General features: G+C 40.6%; 2 protein-coding genes across 12 annotated transcripts in view; one reads left to right on the top strand and one right to left on the bottom strand.

Annotated features, from left to right (window-relative positions):
- Positions 1-15,349, top strand: part of phyhiplb (phytanoyl-CoA 2-hydroxylase interacting protein-like b) — a 60,950-nt gene extending 45,601 nt beyond the window's left edge. For all 4 annotated transcript variants that reach the window (XM_055647237.1, XM_055647240.1, XM_055647236.1 and 1 more), the window contains exons 3-6: positions 2,099-2,295; positions 4,601-4,775; positions 7,862-7,979; positions 14,224-15,349. In XM_055647237.1, the coding sequence (XP_055503212.1) occupies positions 2,099-2,295; positions 4,601-4,775; positions 7,862-7,979; positions 14,224-14,758 (1,025 nt within the window). In that variant the 3' untranslated portion in view covers positions 14,759-15,349. The remainder of the gene's footprint in view (positions 1-2,098; positions 2,296-4,600; positions 4,776-7,861; positions 7,980-14,223) is intronic.
- Positions 15,350-15,417: 68 nt separating this feature from the next.
- fam13c (family with sequence similarity 13 member C) overlaps positions 15,418-19,314 on the bottom strand; it is a 102,162-nt gene continuing 98,265 nt past the window's right edge. For all 8 annotated transcript variants that reach the window (XM_055647230.1, XM_055647234.1, XM_055647235.1 and 5 more), the window contains one exon: positions 15,418-19,004. In XM_055647230.1, the coding sequence (XP_055503205.1) occupies positions 18,872-19,004 (133 nt within the window). In that variant the 3' untranslated portion in view covers positions 15,418-18,871. The remainder of the gene's footprint in view (positions 19,005-19,314) is intronic.

Here is a 19,314-nt window from a genome sequence, read left to right as displayed (position 1 = left end):
AAACACTGTTGTTCCTTTATCATCATTGGCTCTAAATCCTGGAACTCCTTCCCCAACAATTCTGTGACAGCAAACATTTTCAAACTTGAAAACTGCTATTAAAGAGGAATTAATACTCTGAATAGATTTCCCGTCAGAGTACTGAATGCAAACATTTTCTGACACTTCTGATTGGATAAATTAGAGTAGGATGAATAGTCTTCATCATGAAAGAATTTTCATAATTTGATGTGAATGGACTCTGTAAAACACTAGCTGGGAGATTCTGGTACAACCTAATGGTTATGTTAGACGCACATAGCCGCGCGCACAGTGGTTTTGGTTATTAAGCCTAAATAACCCGTTAAGCCTTCCAGTGAAGATGAATGTGGCACAACTGCTGGCCAATATTGCAATATTTATATCCTTATACAATAGGAGAGGGTTATTTAACCCACCAGGTTTATGCCATTCCTCAGAGTGACCCCTTTCCCCCACTTATTTCTGCTTAACTTATTCTGCTTTGAATACCCATCAATTTCCCCTATCAATTCTCCTAGTAGCCTTTCATTTCCCCCATTAGTCACTTGCAAGAATAACTTAATCAGCTCATCTTTGGTATCCAAGAGAGTAATGGAGCATCTGGGGAAATCCTCAGTCACAGGGATGTGGCAAGTTTGTGCAAATTCGCCACAGACACCATCGGATGTCAAGATCAAACCCAATTTGCTAGAGCTGGGGGACAGCTGCATTACCTGCTGTATCACAGCTTTGGCAAATTTCTTCCATGATACCTGCCATAATAAATCGCTTTCCTTACCCAATGACTTCATTACTGTCCTAGACACTGTCTGATTAAGTCCCAGACTGTTGCTACAATTCCATCTTGTATTATTCTAAAAAAGCTTATAATCAAATCTACTTGATGACTAAAGCTTTGTTCTTCCTAGAAACGTAGAAACATAGAAAATAGGTGGAGGCCATTTGGCCCTTCGAGCAAGCACCGCCATTCATTGTGATCATGGCTGACCGTCCCCAATCAATAACCTGTGCCTGCCTTCTCCCCATATCCCTTGATTCCACTAGCCCCTAGAGCTCTATATAACTCTCTCTTAAATCCATAAAGTGATTTGGCCTCCATTGCCCTCTGTGGCAAGGAATTCCACAAATTCACAACTCTCTGGGTGAAAACGTTTTTTCTCACCTCAGTCTTAAATGGCCTCCCCTTTATTCCTCCTTTGCAACGACATGACTCTGAGCTGCCTCAGCTTTCAAGTTTAAAAATGTTATCCGTGTGTTTGTGTTCATGTTCGTGTTCCAGTACTCCTGGCTGGTTGACTGGAGGAGGATTTGGGCAGATTAGTGAAGCAGTGGTTAATGCTGCTACATTGCAGCTCACAGGATTAAATCATGAGGGTTAAATCATGACAGCATCGTTCTCCTCCAAGTCATGCAAATTCCTCCCTTATCCCTGAAACTTGCTGATAGGTTAATTCAATATCATAAATATTCCCTTAAATTTAGTTAATGGCAAAAAAGTTAAAAGAGGAGTTGATGGGCAGCTGTGTAAAGGCTGTCGCAGGGATGCAAAGAAATAAGGCGATGAGAATGGGATTCATAGGATTGGTTCCCTGGGTGTTAGCAGGGACCCAATGGGCTGAATGTCCTTCTCGTATCATAAATGGAAGCCGAGTACAAGATAAAATAAATTTAATGTTTTTTGGCTGAATATCTGGGGAAAAAAGGCTTTTGACTATGGAAAATGGTTAATGTGTTTGCAAGATGGCTGACAAATGCTTGAATTGGGAAGATAGACACAAAGTGCTGAAGTAACTCAGCGGGTCAGGCAGCATCTTTGAAGAAAATGACGATTCGGGTTGGGACCCTTCTTTAGTCCTGACCCAAAACGTCACCTATCCATGTTCTCCAGAGATGCTGCCTGACCCGCTGAGTTACTCCAAAATTTTCTGTCCCGCTTTGATTTAACCCAGCATCTGCAGTTAATTTTTATTGCTTGAATTGGGATCTGGAAATATCTTGCTAATCCCTGGTGACTAAATTATTCTGAGCCACGTAATCATGTCATTAATACTTTGAAAAATACTTATATTTTATACAGGAAACAAATCACAAGATAGTGGTATTGCAGAGATGGAAGAGCTTGCTGTTCCTCACAACATAAAAATAAGTAACATCACATGTGATTCTTTCAAAATCTCATGGAGTATGGATTCAAAATATAAAGATCGTATCACGCATTACTTTATTGATCTGAACAAGAAAGAAACCAAGAATTCCAATAAATTCAAGCACAAGGTAAAATATAATTGAAAATATGTATCTAGTTTCATGAGTTAAAGCCACAATGTTTATTTAATGTTTCATAGATTAGAGTTGTTTTACTAAGTGTTTCTAAATTTGTTTTGGTGAAAGTCAGATGTCTGCTTATGTATGTACAGTAGTACAGTGTACTCCAAAGGTATCAAAAGGATCAAGAAACAGAACTATCCCTTGAGCAATAGGACAATATGGAGCAAATGAACGAGGAAAAATGAATGAACCAATCAAAGGCAAGGACGGCACAGTGGCGTAGCGGTAGAATTGCTGTCTTATAGTGCCAGAGACCCAGGTTCGATCCTGACTATGGGTGCTTGCACGTTCTTCCCGTGACCTGCGTGGGTTTTCTCTGAGATCTTCGGTTTCCTCCCACATTCCAAAGAGATTCAGGTTTGTAGGTTAATTGGCTTAGTGTAATTGTAAATTGGCCCTAGTGTGTGTAGAATATTGTAAGTGTGTGGGGATCGCTGGTCGGCGTGGACTCGATGGACCAAAGGGCCTGTTTCCATGCTGTATCTCTAAACTAAATTAGACAATACGAGGAAGAGGCCATTGATTCCATGTAAAGCACAAAAGAAGCCTAAAGTCCAAAGGTGACATCATGTACTGTAATAGTTTGTGATGCAAATCACTAGCAATAAAGGTTGAACAAAGTAGCCGGCAAAATCTATATACAAGAATTATAATTTCCAGTTAGCCTATTTCACGTTTGAGTTCGTGCTTATGATAATTTTATCAAGTTTGTCTCGTTGCCTATGTTAAAAGCCAATTCAGGTAACAATTGCTCCATCAAGGTGTCATTACACTTATTGATGAATATAATAAATGCATTACTCAAGACTGCTGTTAACAGACCATCTGGGCTGTAACTTTCACTCCCATAACAACCATAACTTTTGTTCGCATGACAGTGGAAAGTGGACAACGTAGGATCTGGTGGAATTGGTTCCTTTGTAGTTGCATCTTTCATGTGGTAGGGCTTGGGAGATTAACAATGAAGCTGCTGTAATGACACCATATTCCAAATTTCCTATAATTTCCACCTTTTTGCTGTCAATTTTGTCTCTCAGTGAAATGGGAGGATGCAGGATTTTAGTTCGTCTTAGGCACGCTCACCAGTCCGATTAAACCACCCAACCCTTTGGTCAGCAGTTTTGTTCCTGCTCATTTTTGTCACTTTTTCACTCCTTTGAGGGTACCTCATAGGATTGAGGGAGCATTATCACACACGGTGAAATGCTACATCTATTTAATATACAGTAGAACATGAAACAGCACAGTGCGGCCCACAATGTCTGTATCGAACACGATGCCAAGGTAAACTACTCTATTTTGCGTGCATGTGATCCATAACCCTCTATGCTGAGGAGTAGTGGTTGGACAGCTTTCCCAAGAAGTGCAACTTGGTTCTTGCTTTCAGTTAAACCTGGGATTTCTTTGCTGTAGCTTCCTTATAATCCAAGATGACATGAAATTGCAGAAGGTTCAGTATTTCCTCATTGACTGTGTATGACATTCAGTGGTGTTGCATTCATAGTCATTGTTTTGGGAAACAAATTTTGAATAGGATTGCAAAAATCTTAGATATTAAGATTCAATTTAATTGTCACATGTACCAATTAAGGTGCAGTGAAATTTGAGTTACCATACAGCCATACTAAGTAAAAAGCAAAAATATACACAGCACATAAAATAAAGTTTAACATAAACATCCACCACAGTGGAATCAACATTCCTCACTGTGATGGAAAACAATAAAGTTCAGTCATCTTCCTCCTTTGTTCACCTGGGGTCGGGGCCTTTGAACGGGGCCGTTGCCGACAGTCCGCTGTTCAAGCCATTTCGTCGGGGTGATCGAAACTCTGGCGTTGGGACAGATGGAGCTCCCAAGTCGGCCGCTTCTTACCGGAGACCATGCTTCAGGGTGTTAAAGTCCACAGGCCCCACAGTCAGAGCTCCAACACGGGCGATCCTCGGCAAAAGATCCCAGGCTCCGCGATGGTAAGTCCCCCCCATGCACCCCCCACGTAATACATACCAAGAGACATTAAAACAAACATTCAAGACATACCTAAAATAATAAAAACAGATAAGGGACAAGACAGACTGCTGGCGAGGCGGCCATTACGGGCGCCATCTGGTGGTGAAGGCCACCTGGTGGTGAATTATTTTCTGAGATTAATATTTTTGTAACTTAAGGAAATATAGTTTTAATCATGAGCATTTTGCTGTCATATTAATGCTTAGTTTATTTGACAGATTGCAATTTCATTTTATTCTGCAGGATGTTCCTACAAAACTGGTGGCCAAAGCAGTTCCTTTGCCAATGACTGTGCGTGGTCACTGGTTCTTGAGTCCCAGAACAGAATACACTGTAGCTGTTCAGACTGCCTCAAAGCAAGGTGATGGGGATTATGCTGTTTCTGACTGGAGTGAAGTTGTGGAATTCTGCACTGCAGGTAAAGTGCTATTTGAATTTTTCAACATTATATAATCACCTACTCGGAATCATGCGGTCACAAGGTCAACTCTTCAGTAACGCCTCCAATGTGACTTTGCAGCCCTACCAACCACTGCATCAAATATTGATGAATGACTAACGAAATGGAACAGTATTTTATTGTTATAAGCAGAACAATAAAATTCTTACATGTTTCAGCTTTACGGGCTCATTAATACAATAACACAACAAATAAATAGAGAAAAAAATCTATAATACAATAATTTATCAATAATAGGTAACCAGACTAAAATAGTGCAGACCAAAGTACATAGTGCAACCAAAACAAAGTCCACAGTAGATCAATGTTGAGATAGGGTTGTGATAAAGTATGAGCAGTGCAATTCAAGAGCCTGATAATTGATGGGAAGAAACTGCTCTTGAACCGAGAGGTTATGGTTCTCGACCTCCGGTACCATCTCTAAGGTAGCAACGAGATGATAGCCTGCTGTGGGTCTTTAATGATATTAGCTGCCTTTTTGAGTCAATATTTCTAGTATATCCCTCCAATGATAGGACAGTTGATACCCATTATTGAACCGGCAAAACCCACCACTTTCTGCAGCCGCCTTTATTTTTGGGCTGTCAAATTACTGAACCAGCCAATGGTTGATGCAACCATTCAGCATGCTCTCTACTGTACAACTGTAGAATTTCAATGGAGTATTCAGTGATATACGGAATCAGTTCAATCTTCCATGGAATCAGAAGTGTTAATGGGCATTGTCGGTGATTGCATCAATGTGCTGGGCCCAGGACAGATCTTCAAAGAAGTGTATGCCCAGGAACCTGAGCCTGTAGATTCTGTTCACTGCCATCCCGTTGATTAAGACAGGTTATGGATCTGCTCTGCTTTCCCTACCTGAAGACAACAACCAATTCCTAGGTCTTGCCAACATCAATCTGGCACCTTTCATTCAGATTATCAATCTCCCCCACCTGTTCTCCACACATTACCTGTTATTCTTCCAACAACAGTGGTATTATTGGCAAATTTAAAGGTGGCATGGTTGATATGCATCATAACTAATCTCTCAAAGCACTTGAGCAGAATGGGCATGGGTGCCACCAGTCAGTAGTAATTGGGGCATGTCACCTCGCTCCTCTTGGACATCGATATTATGGAGGTGCTTTTTCAGTAGGTGGGGTCCTCGGACTGTAGTTGTGAGAGAATGAAGATGTCCATGAAAACTCCAACCACTTGGCGGCACAGTGGCGCTGCGGTAGAGCTGCTGCCTCATAACGCCAGAGACAAGGGTTCGATCCTGACTACGGGTGCAATCCTACGATGCATGGGTTTTCTCCGGGTGCTCCAGTTTCCTCCCACACTCCAAATAACGTGTAGGTTTATAAGTTATTTGGCCTAGTGGGTAGGATGGGATTACATAGAACTAATATATGGGTGATTGATGGTCTGTTGGGCCGAAAGGCCTCTTTCCACACTTCACCTCTAAACTAAACCTAACTTGGCCTATGCAAGTGTTTACAATGTGACCAGGCATGCCATTAAGGGACCGATGACGAGAAACTGGCCAGGTACACTATGAAGACTTGACAACCAGAAACCTGCCCAGCAAGATTTCCATTGTTAGTAGCTGCAGAACTCGGAAGAAGAAAATCCTGGACGGTATCCGCAAAGCATTAATATCTAGTTTTTATTAATCCCAGAATTTCAGTGACCCGCTACGGTTGCTCAGATAGAATAAATGGAGATGATGATTTTTTTAAAATAATAATAATAACTGTTGATGGATAATGAATGAGCTGGCTAGAGTGGATGTGGAGAGAATATTTCCACTCATGGGAGAGTCTCGGAATAAAAGGGCATACCTTCAGAAAGAAGATGAGGAGGAATTTATTTAGCCACGGGGTGGTGAATCTGTGGAATTCATTGCCACTGACAGTTGTGGAGGCCAGGCCTTTGGGTATTTTTAAAGTGGAGATTTACAGATTCTTAATTGGTATGGGTGTCAAAGGTTATGGGAGAAGGCAGGAGAATGGGGTTGAGAGGGAAAGGAAAGATAGATCAGCCATGATTAAATGGCAGAGGAAATTTGATGGGCCGAATGGCCTCTTTCTGCTCCTATGACATAAACTTATGGATAATTTAATCATTGGGGAAGAAAATGATCCACTGTTCATTAGAGGAGTAAAGTATGGATCATAAGCTGGCAATAACTCACCTGTGGAAGCAGTGGAAAAGAATAGGATGTTTGCCCTGAGAAAGAACATAGTGTCCTAAAAGCATAAAGGACAATGGTAAACCAGGAGCTAAATTGCAAGCTGGATGTGAAAGCTGACGAGTAGCAACCAGCCCATCAGCAGAACAGTTCAGTGCAGGAAAAACTGCACTGCAGTGAAATTCAAAACAGGAGTCAGCACATCTATGGGAAGCTGAGACCTTGGTAAAAGATTGAGGTGAAAGCAAGATGCCAGTGTATTGTGATCCAGGAATCTACCCAACAGCACAGGGAGGGACCAGTTTTGCACAATTCATTCCCATTTTTCAATGACAGTGAAATCAGGCTATGTCTGCACAGTAATCTATAACACAGCTAGGCCACAATGAATTCTATAACATCAGTTTTAGTTTTACCTAGGCAGCAAATTGAAAATCTGTCACAGTCTTGACAGGCTAAATGAACACTTTTGTATTCTAAAGTCTGAATTGTGATATATTGCATAGAGTTTACAACATACGGTTTATTGTGGAGGCCTTTTGACCCTTGTCTCTCTGCTGGAACAATCCAAAGAATCCACATTTCAACATTCTTAAAATCCTGATCACAGCTATTTGATGAGCATGAAAAGTATCTGAAGTAAATTTAAAGAAAAGCATGAATATTTTCATTATTTGAATACAACAGAAAATGCCTTTGACTAAGAGTTAATTTGAAAGTTTGCACCCTGAAGGTGATTTTTTTTCATATCTATTTTGGCTAAATAATATTTATCTTGCATAACAAATAATTATTGGATATTTGAAATAAAACTGAAACATTGCAATACTACTAATAGAAAGCCTTTTTTTTTTTCTTTCTGCAGATTATTCCAAAGTTCACCTAACGCAGTTGATGGAAAAAGCAGAAGCAATTTCAGGACGGATGTTGACGTTTTCAGTTTTCTACCGTAACCAGCACAAAGAATACTTTGATTATGTTCGGTAAGAAAAATCATGTTTATTATTAAAATTGCAGTTTGATATGACACCGTTTTATTTAAAAAATACTAATCAGCATCTTAAAATTGCTAATCAGCTCCTTAAAAATTGATATTATTGGGAGAAAATAAACTGCACATACATAAATATTTATAGCTGAACATTAAGCAAGGCATACACCTAAAAGGTGAATAATCTAATAATCAAGATGTAATAAGAACATATAAATGTAACTTTAATTGTGTCCTAATGTAATTAAAAAAGTGAAAATGGTTTTGGAAATCTTTAAATTATTGACTAAATTATGCAAAATGTCTGTACACTTAATTTGTAAAATGATTGTTGAGGGAAACTGCAAAATGTTTTAATTGGGGTGTTTCCCGATTTATTATTGCCTAATACATGTAAAAATTCCAAATATATTACAATCCTGTTTCTCGGGGAAGGAGGATTCCAGATATTCAAGCTTAATTTGCTACACACTTGCATACTAAATATACATGAAATTAACTTATAACTTGATTTTTTTCCAGAGGATAATGTGATTATGATTAATTCATCTGTTTATTATTTTCCCATTGAATCCCATATTGGGCCAACAGCATTTTAACTTACAGTAGGGTTCAGCACCTAAGAGCTGAATGGTAGGAGAGAACACAATATAGGGACCTTCATTGTGGTTGTAGAGCATGGAAATCTGTTACAAATTACTCTGGAAGCAGAGGGGGGGGGGAAATACTGAGCAAACTGACAGATGTGGGGATCTTACCCAAGCATTAGAGAGCTATGAAATTTTGAACACATTGCTGGGGTAATTCAGTAGGTCCGGCAACATTTCTGGAGAACATGGATGGATGAACATGGATAGGTCGAGACCATTCTTCTGAAGAAAAAGCTAGAAGTTCCTGGGGTATAAACCCCAGCGGCATGAATATTAACTTCTCCAATTTCCGGAAGCCCTTTTTGCCTCCTCCCCTTCTCAGCGCTCCCTCAACCCTCTAGCTCCTCTTCCTTTCCTCTTCCCCCCCCCCCCCCCCCCCCCCCACCTTACATCAGTCTGAAGAAGGGTTTTGGCCCGAAACGTTGCCTATTTCCTTCACTCCATAGATGCTGCTGCACGCGCTGAGGTTCTCCAGCACTTTTGTCTACCTTTTTTCCAGCATCTGCAGTTCCTTCTTAAACAAGTTCTCCCTACAATCTGGCTGAAGAAGGGTCTTGAATCATAACGTCACCTATCCATGTCCTCCAGAGATGCTGACTGACCTGCTGAGTTACTCTAGCACTTTGTCCTTTTGTGTATTAACCAGCACCTGCAGTTCCTTGTTTCGATGGAAGATTTGTTCTTGGTTCTACAGCAAAATATATTAAGAGATATTTGGTCCATTGTAGACAACTATATACGCTGCATGTAATCTAGGTAATGCCGAATTTTCTGGCGGGATTTTTGCAGCTTATATTAGGACATACATTTGAGGGAACCAAATTATTTCTGTCATATTTCTGTTCTCTCTCCCCCCCCCCCTCTCTCTCCTGTCCCCCCCCTCCCCCCCATCTGCAAGTACCTCTCCCAGTAGCAACCAATTGGTAATCTAATCCTGGAATGCTGAGGAGTTGTCCACACCCATACAGTATTTTCCAGTGTCTCTCCTACTTCCCCTCTCAATCTCCTGCAATGATCTCAGATCTTTCCCATTTCTATCCTGCTCAGAAATTGCCTTGAATATGGTATGAATTCCTTAGGTCTCTAATGCTTGGGTAAGATCCCCAAATCGTCTGCATTGCCAATTTGCTAAAAATGTCCCCCTCCCCTCCCAGAGTACTTTATGCTTGAGGCACTAGTCATCTCTTTACTTTAGGAACTCATTTGCTCTGGAATCATCACATTTCTATTATGTTTGATTTGAGCTTCCATTCTTTTTCTCTCCCTGCAGGATATTTTGAGGCATCTTTCAGTAACACATTTCTTGGGGAATACAAGGTTGACTCAAATTTGAACATAAGAGAGCATCATTCTTAGGTTTAAGGCATATTATTTCTTTACCGGGAGTCTGCCCAAAAGCGAAAGGAGCTATTCACTTAGGATATAGACTTAATCCAGGTCTGGGAGGGGGATAGGTACAAAGTGCTGGAGTAACTCAGCAGGTCAGGCAGCATCTCCGGAGAAAAGGAATAGTGACGTTTCAGGTCAAAACCCTCCCTCGGTTTGAAGAAGGATTTCGTCGCGAAACGTCACCTATTCCTTTTCTCCAGTGATGCTGCCTGACCCGCTAAGTTACTCCAGCATTTTGTGTCTATCTTTGGTGTAAACCAGCATCTGCATTTCCTTCCTACCCATCAGGGAAGGGGTTGCTGGTGCAGGCTCTTTAACTTGGCATCATGTGGATGGTTTATTTGACCTGAGAAAAGACAATCTGCAATTAACCTGAAAGCAGAGTTTCTCAACTGATGTCACTGAAATATTCTGGTTCAACAGTGAGGAAAAAAGTGATTCCATTGTGGTCTACGATTATGGCATTCCATTATGGATATAATGATTCTCTAATACCTTGCAAGTATTCCTGCCTGAACCTTATTCAGCCTGGCTTTATATGACTCCATTCAGGGAGAATTGGGGATAGGCAATAACTGCTGACCTCACCAACAATGCTCACATCCTTAAAAATAAATAAATTACAAACATTGAGCTCGGCTTCGAAGGCTTTCGTTTACTTTGCATTCTCTGACATCTTGCTGATAACGTAGAAAGCTACACTGCTGATTATTATATAATACAACATCTGCTCAATAATAGCTAAGCAGTGAATTGATAGCTGGGTCAAGTGATCAGAAAAGTGGCCAAAGATGGAAAATACAATCCTTATATTACCAATTGTTGCAGACACAAGTAATTAAATCTACACAGATATTCAGGTATGTGCATCAAAAGGTGCACCGTGTTCATAGAAACATAAAAAATAGGTGCAGGAGGAGGCCATTTCGCCCTTCGAGCCTGCACCGCCATTCATTGTGATCATGGCTGATCATCCACAATCAGTAACCTGTGCCTTTATTCTGCTAGCCCCTAGAGCTCTATCTAACTCTCTTTTAAATTCATCCAGTGAATTGGCCTCTACTGCCTTCTGTGGCAGAGAATTCCATAAATTCACAACTCTCTGGGTGAAAAAGTTTATTCTCATCTCAGTTTTAAATGACCTCCCCTTTAGTCTTAGACTGTGGCTCCTGGTTCTGGACTCCCCCAACATTGGGAACATTTTTCCTGCATCTAACTTGTCCGGTCCATTTATAATTGTATACGTTTCTATAAGAATCCCTCTCATCCTTCTAAATTCCAGTGAATTCAAGCCCAGTCTTTCTAATCTTTCCTCATATGACAGTCCCGCCATCCCGGGGATTAACCTCGTGAACCTCAATAGCAAGGATGTCCTTCCTCAAATTAGCAGACCAAAACTGCACACAATACTCACCAGGGCCCTGTACAACTGCAGGAGGACCTCTTTACTCCTATACTCAAATCCTCTTACCTCTTATTATGAAGGCCAACATGCCATTAGCTTTCTTCACTGTCTGCTGTACCTGAATGTTTACTTTCAGTGACTGGTGTACAAGGACACCTAATTCTCGTTGCACTTCTCTTTTTCTTAATCTGACACCATTGAGATAATAATCTGCCTCCTTGTTCTTGCCGCCAAAGTGGATAACCTCACATTTATCTACATTATACGGCACCTGCCCACTCACTCAACCTGTCCAGGTCACCCTGCAATCACCTAGCAACCTCTTTGCAGTTCACACTGCCACCCAGCTTTGTGTCATCTGCAAATTTGCTAGTGTTACTTTTAATGCCATCATCTAATTGTAAATAGCTGCGGCCCCAGCACCGAGCCTTGCGGCATTCCACTCGCCACTGCCTGCCATTCTGACAGGGACTCGTTTATTTCTACTCTTTGTTTCCTGCTTGCCAACCAATTCTCTGTCCATGTCAATACCCTACCCCCATTACCATGTGCTCTAGTTTTGCCCACTAATCTCCTGTGTGGGACCTTATGAAAGGCTTTCTGAAAGTCCAGATACACAACATCCAATGGCTCACCTTCACCCATACTTGTCACATCCTCAAAAAATTCCAGAAGATTAGTCAAGCTGGATTTCCCCTTCATAAATCCATGCTGACTTGGACCAATCCTTTTACTGCTATCCAAATGCTCTGTTATTACTTCTTTAATAATTGACCCAGCATCTTCCCCACCACTGATGTCAGGCTCACTGGTCTAATATTCCCTGTTTTATCTCTATCTCCTTTTTTGAAAAGTGGAATAACATTAGCTATCCTCCTACCCACAGGAACTGATCCTGAACCTAGAACATTGGAAAGTGATCACCAATGTGTCCACAATTTCTAGAGCCTCTTCCTTGAGTACCCTGGGATGTAGACCATCAGGCCCTGGGGATTTATCTGCATTCAATCCAAATACTATTTCTCGCCTAATGCAAATTTATTTCAGTTCCTCTGTCTCCCTAGTACCTCTGGGAGATTGTTTGTGTCTTCCTTAGTGAAGACAGAACCAAAGTACCTGTTCAACTCTTCTGCCATTTCCTTGTTCCCCATAATAATTCCACCTGTTCAAGGGACCCCACATTTGCCTTTACTAATCTTTTTCTTTTAACATACCGAAAGAAGCTTTTACTATCCTCCTTTATATTCTTGGCCAGCGTATTCATCTTTTCACCCCGTATTGCCCTTTTTGCTACCTTCTGTTATACTTTGAAAGTTTCCCAAACCTCTGGCTTCCCACTACTCTTTGCTATGTTATACACCTTTTTCATTTAGTTTTATTCCATCCCTAACTTCCCTTGTCAGCCACAGTTGCCTCTTACTCCCCTTAGAATCTTTCTTCCTCTTTGGAATGAAATTATCCTACATCTTCTGAATTATACCCAGAAATACTTGCCCCGTTAACTCTGGTGTCTTTCTTAACTTTTCCTATACTCTCTTTCCCTTTAACTCATCCTTGTATTTCCAATTTGTCTCCTCCCCCCCCCCCCCCCCCACTATTTAGTTTAAACCCGCCTATGTATCTGTGGCAAACCTGCCTGCCAAAATGTGGTTCCCCGCCTGTTAAGGTGCAACCCGTTCCTTTTGTACAATTTACCCTTACTCCAAAACAGATCCCAGTGGTCTAAGAATCTAAATCCCTGCCCCCTGCACCAACTCCTCAGCCACACATTCAGATCCCCTATCTCCCTGTTCCTGCCCTCACCAGCATGAGGAACTGGAAGCAAACCGGAGATAACCACCCTGGAGGTCCTGCTTTTCAGCCTTCTTCTGAGCTCTCTCAAGTCATGCTGCAGAATCTCTTTCTTCTTCTTCCCGACGTCATTTGTGCCGACATGCACTACCACTTCCGGCTGCGCCCCTCGGCCCGTGACGTCATCCTGGATCCTGGCACCAGGGAGGCAACACACCATCCTTGAATCCCTATTGCTGCAGAAACCCCTGCTGCACCTCTCACGATGGAGTCCCCGACTACCATGGCACTGCCTGACGTCTGCCTCTTCGGCTTTGCTTCAGCGCCACGTTTTGACTCGCAGACCTGTCCCCCACCCAGAATGGCAATGTCTTCTCTCACAACAGCTTCCAAGAGGGTGAACCTGTTTTCAAGAGGTACATACCCCGGGGTCTCCTGTACTCCACGTTTCCTTCCCTTCCTCATCGTCACCCACCTTTTCTCTTCCGGTAGCTTCGGAGTAACAATCTCACTGTAGGTCCTGTCCAGGAGACTCTCATTGTCCCGGAAAATCCTGAGGTCATCCAGTTGCCACGACACAGTCTTTCAGGAGCTGAACCTGGACACAATTTCCATAGCTGTAGCAGCCAGAGGCACCAGCAGCGTCCCTGACCTCCCACATCCTGCAAGCATCACACTGAATCAGCTTGCCTTTCATTTCTTCACAGCGTCTCAGCCTCCTTGCCGAAGACCCTTGAGCCATAGACTCGCACTTTTCTCACAAGGCACTTCCCTCGATAAGGCCGCTCCCCTTCTCAGCCAATCCCCGCACTCACTCCTTCACCAGCCGCTCCTCTGCCGACCTTGAAGCAAATTCCTTGTCCAACAATTTAGTAACAAAAAGGACAAACCATATATTCCAGCATTGTAAACCATGACAATCAACAATCCAAGCCTGTAATAGTTACTGCTTAGTACTTGTGAAAGATAAGTTATATTAATTACATAAAAATCACTTTCAGGGAGAAACATGGAACACTAATGCAACCATCCTCCAAAGATAACAGTGGCAGTCACGGTTCTCCCATCAGTGGGAAACTAGAAGGCATTTGCTTTAGCTGCAACATTGAATTCAACACTGGGAAACCTCCACACGACTCACCTTACGGCAGAATTCGCTATCAGATCCCTGCTGACAAACTCTTCAACCAAAACACAAACCTGTACTTTGGAGATTTTTATTGTATGTATACGGCTTACCACTATATTATCCTTGTTATTGCGCCGGTGGGATCCGCGGGAGATGAATTCTGCAAGCAACGACTTCCTCAGCTAAACATAGCAGACAACAAATTCCTGACATGCACCGAGGAGGATGGTAGGCCAGTTTATCACCATGTTCAGGATGCTATTTTAGAAATAATCTACACTGACCCTGTGGATCTCTCTCATGGTACCGTGGCTGAGATCCGTGGCCATCAGTTGATGAGCCTGTCCACAGCAAATGCAAAAAAAGATCCTAGCTGCAAGACCTGTAATATTAGTGTTGGACGTTAACTGAAAGTGCACAGTTCCACACCTGTGACATTAATATCGTTTTCAGTTATTCTATTTTTTCCCTCTTGAAGCATATTGTGCAGCCTGTCATCAAAAGCTTACAGCTAGTTGTTTTACTTACTGAAATATGTAAATGTATGTTTCTTGTGAGATACTTGGTAATGTTGTTGCAAAGTTCAAAATAAAAGCTAATAATCACACGTTCCCGCTTTAAGAATTACAACAGTGTTGTGCTTTAAAATAAAATAATTAATGTTACATGCTCTTGCAAAGCAAAGATGTTATCTTGTATAGTGTTCTAAGAGATATTTAACAAAAAATAGACTACTACCACTAGGAACAAGCATGAAGGTGCTTTTGCAGCATGACCTTATCTTGCAAGATAAATACAATATCTGACACAACTAATTACAGAAGGTAACGGTAGTTGCAAAACATTTAAAATTGCTGTATTTGAAGAAAATAAACGTAATACGATAGAAAAATATTTGTATTTGTACTCTTCAAAGATTTACAGTGCAGTGTATGATTAACTATAGAACATTTTTGTAGTAATTTGAGTTATGAAAAATTAAATGCTTGTAAAATGCAGCTATTACCTATCTTATTTATTACATTCCAACACTGATCTTAAGAATTGTATCATCAATTCTTCTTCTTTTTGCAAACATACACAATTTGATAAACAGTTACCTGCAAAGAAATACAACGAGTGACATTGTGTTAAGCAAACAATTTACGTTCTTTAAAAATAAATCCATATAGTTTGCATCAGTGACCATGGTTATTGAATGTTCTTAGAGGAAGGGGGGTGAATCTTTTCAAAACAACAGTTGTCATTTTAAGAGTGGCAACTTAACACTGCATTTAAAACTCTCCTCACAAATCAGATATCTTTATCTACAATAATAAGATTGTAGATTGTGGTTCCAATTGTGCAACCTGAGTTAAATTCTTACACTGCCAGTACGATTTTAAATAAATGTTTCCATCCAAGGATAAAGCTACACTTTGTGCTGCTTCAGTTAATAATACCTGAACCAAGCAGGCAAATTTAAATTTTTGTTCCATAGAAGTTCCAATTCAGCAAATATTTCTGGTGACTACATTTTTGATCACGTATTATAAAGATTTAAAATTTCTGTACATTCATTTGGAATTGCAAAATGTTTTCCAAATGAGCTCAGTTCAAATAAATGTGTAGGAAGGAACTGCAGATGCTGGTTTAAACCGAGTTTAGACACAACATGCCGGAGTAACTCAGCAGATCAGGCAGCATCTCTGGAGAAAAGGAATAGGTGACGTTTCGAGTTGAGACCTTTCCTCAGACCAAAGAACGGTTTCAACCCGAAACGTCACTATTATTTTTTTTCCAGGGATGCTGCCTGTCCTGCTCAGTTGCTCTAGCATTTTGTATCTGTCTTCAGAGTTCAAATAAACATTACAAGTGACTTCAAATGCATAACGATACCTCAACCAGACATTGATAACTTTTATGTGGTAGCACCAACAGAATGTCAAAAGTTCCAGGCTTATGGTTTTAGCAGCTCCAAGAGCCAAGGGATGCGTAGATCTTTTTAAAATGCAAGCGAGGGACAAGGTTAAGGAAAATAGTTTTGAAAGGATGTGCAAATGGGGATCAGCAGGGCAATGTCTCTCTCCCTCTCTCTCTCTCCAAAAGCAGCCAAACTTAAACTCCTGTGAGCCCACAACTCCCCTTTTAATAAACGTTATTTTTGAGATTTCAGAATAAATCTCACAAATATATATTTTTCTTAAGCAATGCATATTATAAACCTTACAATAAAATATGAGGTGGGAGGGAGGTGCAACTGATGCTTTCATTAGATGGATTAAAGTCAAATTAGAAAATCATTAGCCCAAAAATCGAATCCTACGCTGACTGCATCTGCCTATGCAAATTTAGATTTTTACATTCTTGTTCCACATAAATTTAGATTTTCATGTTAGTGAGGTTGACTAATTTAAACTTAATTAATTTTCATCTTTAAAACTGTATCCAGACTGAAACGGACAAGACTTGCTGATGCAAATTTTATTCATGTTAATTGTGCCAATAAAGATATTTAGTAGTTTTAAAAATAGTGAGTCAGAAACCAAGATGTCCTCATGCAACCAGAGTTTTTAACGGCTGGTAAGCTTCGAGTCATAGTTTAACCAGCTACCAAGGCAATTCTGGGGTGGTACTGGTCATTTCAAACTGGAACAACCTTGTTCAGCATTGGGACAACCTAGTAGGAGCTGTGAAGTTCATATCTCGGGACATATTCCAGGTAAGGCCAGATTTAGCAGACTGAGGAACTGCACGGTTTGTTGATCAGCAGAAAGATCGAGCCAATCAATGATATGAATGTCAGTGACATACATGGCCTCAAAATATAAGATCCGATTTATGCTGATGGAGATCGTGAACTCGAGGGAAGCCCTATTAAAATGTTTTTTAAAAAGTGCGAGATTCGGCTAATGGTTTTACGTTCCTAGCAGAAAATAGTGGAATTCATTACCAAGATCAGCTTTAAGATTATCTGTACAGCACTAACCCTGAACAGCAGTCAAGAATTTCTATTTGAAGGAGTGGCATTCTAAGTGGACTGAAGCAAACCTTGTCGCAATGAGCTATTTCCAAAAGGTATCTGACAAAAACTCAAAAAGTCATTGCTAAAAGTAATTAAATATTAAAGTTTGACTGAGAAAGTGAGAAATTACTGAAGAGAAGATAGCTGCTGTTATGCATTAGAAGAGGGATTTTAGAGAGTGGGATTATATGGAACTGTGTTTCAAATATATAATGGCATCTTGGGTGCATAATTTCATGGTTAATTCCTAACTATGGAGAGGGTTGTTATGAGCTAGCCAAGGAGCTACTTAAAATAAAACATTGATAAAGTCTTCAGACTTCAGCGAATCAGAGAGGAAATAGGCCCTTCGGCCCAAAGAGGGCGTGCCGACCAGCGATCACCCCGCACATTAACCTACACACTAGAGTCAATTTTACAACTTACCAAAGCCAATTAACCTACAAAGCTGTATGTCTTTGGAGTGTGGGAGGAAACCGGAGCACCCGGAGAAACCCATGCGGTCACAGGGAGAATATGCAATCTCCATACAGACAACACCCGTAGTCAGAATCGAACTCGTGTTTCTAGCGCTGTAAGGCAACAGCTCTACCACTGCGCCATCCCCTCCAAATCGCTTGGAGTTCTTTTAAATTATGAAGTAAGATGGCTCAAACTTTCCATGTCCACATGCATCTTTCGAAAGGATTGATTGGGGCAGTTTAAGACAATTATTGCATAATGCACATAGATCCATAAAGCACTGCAGGAATATTATGCATGCTAAAATATTAGTGTTTCAGAATGTGATTTATGAAAATTTACAAAACATTACAAATGTTTTTTAGTATTCTATCCAAAAATATAAATGACAACATATTCAGTGAACGGTATAAGTTATGGTAATCCCAGGTATTTAAAATGGATAAAATAATTGCATCTTTAAATGATCTCGAGAATAGGGATTGTGTCCAAACAACTATATATTCAATTTGAATTTCTTCCATTATCAAGCAAATATAATCTTTGATTGTATTAAAACTGCAAGCAACTACTTCATATATAACCTGAAATCATAAACAAAAAACGAGTAATATGCAGACTTTTATCACTATACATGATCTTCCCTTTTCAGTCCACAATGATACAAATAAAGTGCTATGGTGTCTCAACCAGAGACCATCAATAATTGAGTCCATCCAAAACATCTCTCCTGCCAGAAATTAATTCAAACATTGTTTATCAATGTCCAAAAAGTTCTATTTAATAAAATTCTCAAAGCTAGCTGCTCAAAAATATCAGTGCATCTTGTAAAGTTTTGTCCTTCAGTAACGGTGACTTTCACTAGTTGCTCAGCAACTTTTGTGTTCATTCTCACTGTCACTGTTGCAATGTAGAGATGTCAGTAGTTAATAAAGTGCAGCCAAGAGTTTCTATGGCACAAATATTCAGGAGCTTTAGGGGGGTGGGCGGATTGAATAACTTCCTCTGCTTGTTGCCAGGACGAGAAAACAGTGTTCAAAGAAAGATTTCTTTTTTAAGAACTCAGAAGAGTTTTTGAGCCATCCAGTTTAGTAATGAGCACCTCCAACAATCGAAGCTTGGCTTTTATGTGTTTGTACTCGTTGTATTCTTCTGCCATCGGTATGCGATCTTCTTTCTGTACATTCCTGCAATACAAGTGGATGCAACTATTTACCATTTACAGGAAATAACCTGGCCAAAACTAAATTTCGGACCACAGAGTATGTGGGTGTGAATTTGGAATTTTCCCCAGAGACGGCTCGCAGTTCTGCCATCAGGCAAATAAGTGAGGGCAAAGATAATGTGCCACTTTGTTTGGAATCAAACTGACCCATTATCCAGCATCACAGGAGCAAAGGAAAACACTGTCGGTTCTACCATTCTTAGTTTAGTTTAGAGATACAGTGCGGAAACAGGCCCTTCGTCCCACCGACACCACACCGACCAGCGATCCCC

Source organism: Leucoraja erinacea, chromosome 15 (genome assembly GCF_028641065.1).
Source record: "Leucoraja erinacea ecotype New England chromosome 15, Leri_hhj_1, whole genome shotgun sequence".
NCBI lineage: Eukaryota > Metazoa > Chordata > Chondrichthyes > Rajiformes > Rajidae > Leucoraja > Leucoraja erinaceus.
Note: the sequence above shows the minus strand (reverse complement) of the source record. Positions and strands in the feature narration are given on the sequence as shown.